Below are 11396 nucleotides of genomic sequence, written 5' to 3'. Positions count from 1 at the left end.
AGCTGCAACATACATCAAGGTTAGCTAGTAGGCTGTTTCTCATGAAATATCACATCTCAACAGCACTTTACAAACTATACAAGTTTAGACAAAGCCAGCGTAGCTAGTGGACTGTTTCTCTTAAACCCAAAGGATTTGAGGTTGGGAGTATTCAGATATTTCTATGTAAACAAAAAGTGAAAAGAATTCTAGATACTCTTGGTGTAGATACTGTTGGTGACTGTGGCCTGTAAATTAAAATTTACTGGTTTGTTGGATGATCCACTACTTGGCCAAAAGTATGTGGACACCTGCTTGTTGAACATCTCATTCCAAAATCATAGGCATTAACATGGAGTTGGTCCCCCCTTTGGTATAACAGCCTCCACTCGACTGGGAAGGCTTTCCACTAGATGTTGGAACATTGCTACAGGTACATGCTTCCATTCAGCGACAAGAGCATTCGTGAGGTCGGGCACTGATGTTGGGTGATTAGGCCTGGTTTGCAGGCGGCGTTCCAATTCATCCCAAAGGGTTGAGGTCAGGGCTCTGTGCAGGCCAGTCAAGTTCTTCCACACCGATCTCAACAAATCATTTCTGTTTGGGCCTCGCTTTGTGTACAGGGGTGTTATCATTCTGAAACAGGAAAGGACCTTCCCCAAACTGTTGCCACAAAGTTGGAAGCACATAATCTTCATTGTATACTGTAGCGTTGATTTCCCTTCACTGGAACTAAGGGGCCTAGCCTGAACCATGAAAAACAGCCCCATACCATTATTCCTCCACCAAACTTTACAGTTGCCATTATGCATTCGGGCAGGCAGTGTTTTCCTGGCATCCGCCAAACCCAGATTTTTCTGTCAGACTGCCAGAGGGTGAAGTGTGATTCATCACTCCAGAGAACACGTTTCCACTGCTCCAGAGTGGCGACGAGCTTTACACCACTACAGCCAACGCTTGGCATTGCACATGGTGATCTTAGGCTTGTGTGCGGCTGCTTGGCCATGGAAACACATTTCATGAAGCTCCCAACGAACAGTTATTGTGCTGACGTTGCTTCCGGAGGCAGTTTGGAACTCGGTAGTGACAGTTGCAAACGAGGACAGATTAATTTTACGTGCTTCAGCACTTGCCGGTCCCGCTCTGTGAGCTTGTGTGGCCTACCACTTTGCGGCTGAACTGTTGTTGCTCCTAGATGTTTCCACTTCACAATAACAGCACTTACAGTTGACTGGCGCAGCTCTAGCGTGGCAGAAATTTTACGAACTGACTTGTTAAAATGGTGGCATCCTTTGACTCTGCCACGTTGAAAGTCACTGAGTCCTTCAGTAAGGCCATTCTTCTGCCAATGTCTGTCTATGGAGATTACATGGCTGTGTGCTCGATTTTATACACCTGTCAGCAACAGGTGTGGTTGAAATAGCAGAATACACTAATTTGAATGGGCTGTCCACATACTTTTGTCTATATAGTGTACATCTATAGGTGTAGACAGAGAGTAGAATGTGGATGTTATCCTGTGGAGAGATGAGAAGAACCAGAAAAGCATTCGAAACACTTGTTTGTTGTATAAATCTTCTTATTGGTCTGTGTGTTCCTCCATATTGTAACTTTATCATGCTGCCTGTCCGTGGGAATGTTTTATGACAGCTGGATCCCTGAAGGTCCATTCTTATCTGTGTTTATTATCAGTGGACAACAGGACCAATACACGGGCTTGATAACAGTGGCGGCTAGCTTTGTTCACCGAGGAGTCTGCCATACACAAGCTATTATGTAAATATATCACTGCCTGTTCTATCCCTGTCCAGATAACACAAGTGTCACGGTCTTCCTCCTCTTCATCTGAAGATGAGAGGCGAGAAGGATCAGAGGACCAAAATGCGGCGTGGTATGTGTTCATGGTGAATATTTAATTAAAGAAAGTACTGAACACTGAATACAAAAACAATAAACCAATAATGACCGTGAAGCTACAAATGAGACCTGTGCTGACACAAGCAACTAGCATAGACAATCACCCACAAACAAACAGTGCAACCCAGGCTAACTAAGTATGATTCTCAATCAGAGACAACTAATGACACCTGCCTCTGATTGAGAACCATGCTAGGCCGAAACATACAAATCCCCAAATCATAGAAAAACATAGACTGCCCACCCAACTCACGCCCTGACCATACTGAATAAATACAAAACAACAGAAATAAAGGTCAGAACGTGACAACAAGGCTGTCCCTGTCCAGATAACACAAGGCTGTCCCTGTCCAGATAACACAAGGCTGTCCCTGTCCAGATAACACAAGGCTGTCCCTGTCCAGATAACACAAGGCTGTCCCTGTCCAGATAACACAAGGCTGTCCCTGTCCAGATAACACAAGGCTGTCCCTGTCCAGATAACACAAGGCTGTCCCTGTCCAGATAACACAAGGCTGTCCCTATCCAGATAACACAAGGCTGTCCCTGTCCAGATAACACAAGGCTGTCCCTGTCCAGATAACACAAGGCTGTCCCTGTCAATGTTCTTGGATATCAGCTATTGGAGAGAAGAAGAAACACTAGTTTAGTCAGTGAGGATATATTTATGTTAATGAACATGCTTTTGAATCGTAGTAATATGGAAATATGTTGTGCAATCTTGTATCAATAGTTTACTTACGAACTGAAAACATTTAGCAAAGGGTCGGTTTGCAAAACAATTTATAGCTTAGCATTTTATGACTTTAAACAATGATATTTCTCAACTGATATTTTAATCAATAAATACAGTATGTTCCCTCGGACCAGATTTATTAAACATTTGCATTAGAACAAAGTTGGTTCCAGAAGAAAGTTAATAGCTGAAAACTAATCTAATCACTAATCTGTCAGTTTTTTTATTTTTAATTTATCAACCTTGATGTACCTTCGTGCCCTACATTCCCTCTGGAAAATAACCTAAATATCCAAACTAGGTGTATAATATATATATATATATATATATTTTTTTTTTATGCTTTCAGACTGTGTCCTACTTAACTGTGGTTTATCAGATTTCACAATGTTTTTATTAATTAATACCTTTTGGAATTAAAATTGTTGCGGAGAAGCAGCTGACATCATCTTGATTTATTTGTTTTATCGTCGTCCTTAAATGTGATCTTCTCTGGTCTTTTAGAAACCTGTGATTGTAACTGAGATATTAAAAATGTCTGCGGAATGACTGATAACTCGGCTGCTCAATGAACACCTACTTCTCACAAAAATGACCACCTGTACTTGTGAATTCGTTTTTTTTCTTCTCCCTTTCTTGATGACTATTTCTTCACCAGAAGCCACTTTATATAAGCCAGACAGACATCTGAAGGACGTTCAGAGAACAAACAGCCTATTGTTGGGCCAGGCAGTATTCCTGTCTTCTAAAGGCTCATAAAGACGGTTATTCAGTAACCTCTATGCAGGTGTACAGTGCGTTCAGAAAGTGTTCACACCCCTTGTTTTTTCCCCACATTTTCTGTTACAGCCTGATTTATATATATATATATTTTTTGTCACTGACCTACACTCAATACCCCATAATGTCAAAGTGGAATTATGTTTTTACACTTTTTTTAAACAAATGTATTAAAAATGAAAAGCTGAAACGTCTTGATGTCAATAAGTATTCAACCCATCTGTTATGGCAAACCTCAATAAGTTCAGGTGTAAAATAATTGCTTAACAAGTCACATAAGTCGCATGGACTCACTCTTTATGCAATAATAGTGCTGGCTGCATCATAGTGGTGGTTGCATCATAGTGCTGGCTGCATCATAGTGCTGGCTGCATCATAGTGGTGGCTGCATCATAGTGCTGGTTGCATCATAGTGCTGGTTGCATCATAGCTGACTGCATCATAGTGCTGGTTGCATCATAGTGCTGGCTGCATCATAGTGCTGGCTGCATCATAGTGCTGGCTGTATCATAGTGGTGGCTGCATCATAGTGCTGGCTGTATCATAGTGCTGGTTGCATCATAGTGCTAGCTGCATCATAGTGCTGACTGCATCATAGTGGTTGCATCATAGTGCTGGCTGCATCATAGTGCTGGCTGCATCATAGTGCTGGCTGTATCATAGTGGTGGCTGCATCATAGTGCTGGCTGCATCATAGTGGTGGCTGCATCATAGTGTTGGTTGCATCATAGTGCTGGTTGCATCATAGTGCTGACTGCATCATAGTGCTGGCTGCAACATAGTGGTGGCTGCATCATAGTGCTGACTGCATCATAGTGGTTGCATCATAGTGCTGGCTGCATCATAGTGCTGGCTGCAACATAGTGCTGGTTGCATCATAGTGGTGGCTGCATCATAGTGCTGGTTGCATCATCGTGCTGGCTGCATCATAGTGGTGGCTGCATCATAGTGGTGGCTGCATCATAGTGGTGGCTGCATCATAGTGGTGGCTGCATCATAGTGGTGGCGGCATCATAGTGGTGGCTGCATCATAGTGGTGGCTGCATCATAGTGCTGGTTGCATCATAGTGCTGGATGCATCATAGTGCTGGTTGCATCATCGTGCTGGCTGCATCATAGTGCTGGTTGCATCATAGCTGACTGCATCATAGTGCTGGTTGCATCATAGTGCTGGTTGCATCATAGCTGACTGCATCATAGTGCTGGTTGCATCATAGTGCTGGTTGCATCATAGCTGACTGCATCATAGTGCTGGTTGCATCATAGTGCTGGTTGCATCATAGTGCTGGTTGCATCATAGTGGTGGCTGCATCATAGTGCTGGTTGCATCATAGTGCTGGTTGCATCATAGCTGACTGCATCATAGTGCTGGTTGCATCATAGTGCTGGCTGCATCATAGTGCTGGCTGCATCATAGTGCTGGCTGTATCATAGTGGTGGCTGCATCATAGTGCTGGCTGTATCATAGTGCTGGTTGCATCATAGTGCTAGCTGCATCATAGTGCTGACTGCATCATAGTGGTTGCATCATAGTGCTGGCTGCATCATAGTGCTGGCTGCATCATAGTGCTGGCTGTATCATAGTGGTGGCTGCATCATAGTGCTGGCTGCATCATAGTGGTGGCTGCATCATAGTGTTGGTTGCATCATAGTGCTGGTTGCATCATAGTGCTGACTGCATCATAGTGCTGGCTGCAACATAGTGGTGGCTGCATCATAGTGCTGACTGCATCATAGTGGTTGCATCATAGTGCTGGCTGCATCATAGTGCTGGCTGCAACATAGTGCTGGTTGCATCATAGTGGTGGCTGCATCATAGTGCTGGTTGCATCATCGTGCTGGCTGCATCATAGTGGTGGCTGCATCATAGTGGTGGCTGCATCATAGTGGTGGCTGCATCATAGTGGTGGCTGCATCATAGTGGTGGCGGCATCATAGTGGTGGCTGCATCATAGTGGTGGCTGCATCATAGTGCTGGTTGCATCATAGTGCTGGATGCATCATAGTGCTGGTTGCATCATCGTGCTGGCTGCATCATAGTGCTGGTTGCATCATAGCTGACTGCATCATAGTGCTGGTTGCATCATAGTGCTGGTTGCATCATAGCTGACTGCATCATAGTGCTGGTTGCATCATAGTGCTGGCTGCATCATAGTGCTGGCTGCATCATAGTGCTGGCTGCATCATAGTGGTGGTTGCATCATAGTGCTGGCTGCATCATAGTGCTGGCTGCATCATAGTGGTGGCTGCATCATAGTGCTGGATGCATCATAGTGCTGGCTGCATCATAGTGCTGGCTGCATCATAGTGCTGGCTGCATCATAGTGGTGGCTGCATCATAGTGGTGGCTGCATCATAGTGTTGGTTGCATCATAGTGCTGGCTGCATCATAGTGGTGGCTGCATCATAGTGCTGGTTGCATCATAGTGCTGGCTGCATCATAGTGGTGGCTGCATCATAGTGCTGGTTGCATCATAGTGCTGGTTGCATCATAGTGCTGGTTGCATCATAGTGCTGGTTGCATCATAGTGTTGGTTGCATCATAGTGCTGGCTGCATCATAGTGCTGGCTGCATCATAGTGGTGGCTGCATCATAGTGCTGGATGCATCATAGTGCTGGCTGCATCATAGTGCTGGCTGCATCATAGTGGTGGCTGCATCATAGTGCTGGCTGCATCATAGTGGTGGCTGCATCATAGTGGTGGCTGCATCATAGTGTTGGTTGCATCATAGTGCTGGCTGCATCATAGTGGTGGCTGCATCATAGTGCTGGTTGCATCATAGTGCTGGCTGCATCATAGTGGTGGCTGCATCATAGTGCTGGTTGCATCATAGTGCTGGTTGCATCATAGTGCTGGTTGCATCATAGTGCTGGTTGCATCATAGTGCTGGTTGCATCATAGTGTTGGTTGCATCATAGTGCTGGCTGCATCATAGTGCTGGTTGCATCATAGTGCTGGTTGCATCATAGTGCTGGTTGCATCATAGTGTTGGTTGCATCATAGTGCTGGCTGCATCATAGTGCTGGATGCATCATAGTGCTGGCTGCATCATAGTGCTGGTTGCATCATAGTGCTGGTTGCATCATAGTGTTGGTTGCATCATAGTGCTGGCTGCATCATCTTATAGGAATGCTTGTAATCATCAAGGACTGGGGAGTTTTTCAGGATTTAAAAGAAACGGAACTAAGCACAGGCAAAATCCTAGAAGAAAACCTACTTCATTCTGCTTTCACCAGACACTTGGAGATGAATTCACCTTTCAGCAGTACAATAACCTAAAAAAAAAACAAGGCGAAATCTACACTGCCGTTGCTTACCAAGAAGACAGTGAATGTTCCTGAGTGGCCGAGTTACATTTTTGACATACGTCTATTTGAAAATCTAGCAATGATCAACAACCAATTTGACAGAGCTTGAAGAATTTAAAAAAGAATAATGGGCAAATGTTGCACAATACCGGTGTAGAAAGCTTTTTTTTTTTTTACCCAGAAAGCCTCACAGCTTTTATTGCTGCCAAAGGTGCTCTAGAAAAAGTATTGACTCAGGGATGTGAACACTTAGGTAAATGAGATATTTCTGTATTTTACTTTCAAAAGATCTGCTAAAATGACTAAAAACATGTTTCTTAGCTTTTTCATTATGGGGTGTTGTGTGTAGATGGGTGAGAATATATATATATATATATTTTATAAATTTGAATTCAGGTTATAACACAACACAATGTGGAATATGTCAAGGGGGTGTATGAATACATTCTGAAGGCCCTGTATAAAACTTTATCAGAGAGGATTTAGAGTATTGCTCTGTCTAAATTCACTCCCTCAACCTTAACCTCATCTGTCTAAAATCTATTACAAATCGAGCATGTACTCAGAAAGATAGGATACTAGGATGTGTGTTGTTATTGTACCCCAAATAGCTTTAACAATATGGATATTTGATGGATATAACATGGATATTTGATCCACTACATTATACAATTGCGCGTGTTGGTATATGTAAAGACACGTTATAATCTACAACAAAAACAATCATTTTTATTCACAAAATTCAAGATGCAGTCAATTTATCACATTGAAAAATGTACACAGGCAATGTATATAACACAAAAAAAAATATTATTGTCAAGTTATTCAAATAATGTATTTGAAAATAGCTGCCATTCAGTATCTGTAACACACTGTATCAGTGAACATTTTAGTCAGGAGTTTCTTCTCAAAGCATCAGTTCAGACATCCAGGCACCAAGCACACAAAATACCCCTCCGCATTACTCTGTTGAGAAAAGATATATACCATTCAAAAGGTGAAGAAATGTATTATTCCAAAGCAGATTGTGAATGTTCAATCTATTATAAGGAATGTAAAGCATTTACCACTGCTACCCTGGTGTAGATACCACCACAAGAAATTGCTATCTTTTATGACATCATATCTATCATACAGTTAGAATTCTGGGTAGGATTAGTCCGTTCGCAACTTGACACGCTTGCAGCTCACCTGTAGGTTGTGGTGGCAGATGGGGTGGTGGTGGTGACGGTGGGGCTCGGCCAGGTGGTTGTGAACACACCTCCCAAAGCGGTGCAGGCAGGTGGGGTCTGAGGGGGCACAGGTCTGTGGGCAGGAGGCTGAGGATGGGGGTCTCAAGACCAGACAGCTGGAGCATGACGTGTGCTGGCAGGTACCATGACACTCCTGCTTCTCCAGGGACACTGACCTGCCGCAGGGAGAGACAGTAATTCATACAGCTTTTAAAGGACACGAAAAGGGTAGAACATGGGAGGAGGCAAGTGATGAGAACTGAGAGGTAGAGTTGGGGGGATCAATTCCGTTCCAATTCAGACAGATTTCCAGGCCAGGAAAACAGGTAGAAACTCTGAGGGGAGGGAGAGAGGGAATGTCCCCGTCCAGATATATTCACCCACCTGGCAGAGCACACCTCATTAGGATTGGCCTGACAGTACTCCCAGGTGCATTCTGGGCGACAGGACTCCACATCCAGGGTCTCCAGCACTGCCAAGAAAAAAACTGCTTATGAGACAAAGGACGGTAAACGACGTAAACCATACAACCTAAACCATACATGACTATTCATGTCATATAACCTAAACCATACATTACTATTCATGTCATATAACCTAAACCATACAACCTAAACCATACATTACTATTCATGTCATATAACCTAAACCATACATTACTATTCATGTCATATAACCTAAACCATATATTACTATTCATGTCATATAACCTAAACCATACAACCTAAACCATACATTACTATTCATGTCATATAACCTAAACCATACATTACTATTCATGTCATATAACCTAAACCATACATTACTATTCATGTCATATAACCTAAACCATACATTACTATTCATGTTATATAACCTAAACCATACATTACTATTCATGTCATATAACCTAAACCATACAACCTAAACCATACATGACTATTCATGTCATATAACCTAAACCATACATTACTATTCATGTCATATAACCTAAACCATACATTACTATTCATGTCATATAACCTAAACCATACAACCTAAACCATACATTACTATTCATAGACTTGTTTATACTGTATTATTGACTGTATGTTTGTTTTACTCCATGTGTAACTCTGTGTCGTTGTATGTGTCGAACTGCTTTGCTTTATCTTGGACAGATCGCAATTGTAAATGAGAACTTGTTCTCAACTTGCCTACCTGGTTAAATAAAGGTGTTCTCAACTAGCCTACCTGGTTAAATAAAGGTAAAATAAATAAATACAAATAAATAAATTCATGTCATATAACCTAAACCATACATTACTATTCATAGACTTGTTTATACTGTATTATTGACTGTATGTTTGTTTTACTCCATGTGTAACTCTGTGTCGTTGTATGTGTCGAACTGCTTTGCTTTATCTTGGACAGATCGCAATTGTAAATGAGAACTTGTTCTCAACTTGCCTACCTGGTTAAATAAAGGTGTTCTCAACTAGCCTACCTGGTTAAATAAAGGTAAAATAAATAAATACAAATAAATAAATTCATGTCATATAACCTAAACCATACATTACTATTCATGTCATATAACCTAAACCATACATTACTATTCATGTCATATAACCTAAACCATACATTACTATTCATGTCATATAACCTAAACCATACATTACTATTCATGTAAAACTTGTAAAACTACTACTAGTAATAGTGTATAAAACAATGAAGGGGACCCCTATGAGCATCCATCCTATATAGAGCTGTCTGTAGTGGACAGATATTAGCTATCTCTCTGTGATGTCGGATATATTAAATGGGAGAATCTACAACAATTGAATCCTTAACTATACAGACGATAGTAACAGATAGGACCATAAATATCAGCATGAGATTAGACAACAGGTAGGACTATTAATTTCACCATACTTCTAGATAACAGGTGTAATTATGTGTTAACTGTTAACAGGAGAAAGTATCTTTGATTCAAAGGATTCCTTCACCGACACTATCGCATTTCACAGCTCGTAAATAAGAATAGCCTCGTTGGTGCCAATTTCTGGTGCGTACGTCTCCACAGCTCAATTGATTACATCTCAGGTATGGAATGTACGTCGTATCACTTAAAGATTCATTACACGTCATCATGGACGAGCAGCAGACCGTGATTCAGAAGCACAGTTGCAGCGCTTTTCATTCAAAACCAATGAGATTTTATCATGCATCGTGTATCGTAAAGCAGGGGCGCAACTTTGTTTTTAGAAGTTTGGGGGACACATAAATATATATATATCTAATAATTGTTTTTATCCATCCAGTCGGATTAACACTCCAAATAGCCTACCCGACCAATCAGAGGCGTCCCCATGGTCCTAAAGCACACCGTTGCCTAGTTTTGTATCACATTCCAATTACAAAACTGGGGGGGGGACAAAAATCTGTCCCTGTCCCCAGTGAAAGTCGCACCCTTGTAGTAAAGTATTATAATGCCTGCAGTTCTATCATCTGGGTCCAGGGATATTCTCCTCCTTGATTTCGCGACAGTGCACTCTGCTCACAGTGAACATGGTTTTTAGTGCTCAACCACTTAAAGTGATCAAATTGTCCTGCACAGATGTGATCACCATAAGAGAAGTGCATTGAATAACATGGTGTTGTCCGTCAGTGTATCCTACCTGCTTTACAGATACCTTTACGTTCCTCTACGTCTGGTATTCCCTCAGCAGCCGAGACAGACTCCTGGTAGACACACACCAGCCCCTCATCACACTTGCCCAGGTAGTCCCAGGTCCCACCACAGCTCTCCCCAGCCGTCCTGGCACAGGCTAGGCAGCAGCCACAGACCCCCGTGGTCAGGCCACCTTTACACTGGAGCTTCAGGGCCCGGCGGTGGGTGCAGTGGATCCTCTCACAGGGCGGACAGTGGAGGGCCTGGAGGGTCTGGGACTGGGCCTCGGATCGGTGTGAGGTCTCTGACCCTGACACCCCCAGTGATACTGCTACTGCTACTACCAACAGCCACATCTGTGTATGACAATGACTGATGATCATTCTGGCGGTGTCGCGTATGAGGTGAGAGGACTTGGTGAGGATCTTTTATGCGGTCGTCATTGGCAACACCTAGGCAGTTTACAATCCACCACCTCTCCACCCCCAGTAGCAGCCAATGAATGGAGGGGGGGGGGGGGGGGGGGGGGGGGGGGGTATTATTACAGTAAGGTTGCTGTGTGTGTATAGTGCGTGTGTGCGTGTGTGTGTAGTGTGTGTTATCCATCAACCTCCTTATCTTCACCATCTCCTTCGTTGTTGTTTGTTCATTCCAAATAAATCTTTCTTTCGCAGTGATTTTGTAGTAGATTAGCTTGATCCAGGTCTGCTGTACAAGACTCTTACAAAGACCCTTTGTAATACAGGTCACATGACGACAACCAAATGGGGCAATTCAGTGGGATCAGATAGTCACCTTCTTACAAGGCCAAAA

The 11396-nt window shown here is 42.8% G+C and overlaps 1 protein-coding gene across 1 annotated transcript; it reads right to left on the bottom strand.

The window, feature by feature from the left end:
• Positions 1-7426: 7426 nt before the first annotated feature.
• LOC116375726 (uncharacterized) lies at positions 7427-10976 on the bottom strand. The gene is made up of 4 exons (XM_031832781.1): positions 10591-10976; positions 8339-8426; positions 7914-8130; positions 7427-7688 (listed from the first exon to the last, which is right to left on the bottom strand). Exons 1-4 carry the CDS (start codon positions 10964-10966, stop codon positions 7638-7640), a joined length of 732 nt encoding a protein of 243 aa, XP_031688641.1. The 5' UTR covers positions 10967-10976; the 3' UTR covers positions 7427-7637.
• Between the last annotated feature and the right edge of the window lie 420 nt (positions 10977-11396).

This window comes from Oncorhynchus kisutch, linkage group LG10, assembly GCF_002021735.2.
Source record: "Oncorhynchus kisutch isolate 150728-3 linkage group LG10, Okis_V2, whole genome shotgun sequence".
NCBI lineage: Eukaryota > Metazoa > Chordata > Actinopteri > Salmoniformes > Salmonidae > Oncorhynchus > Oncorhynchus kisutch.
This window is presented reverse-complemented; position numbering and strand designations above follow the sequence as displayed.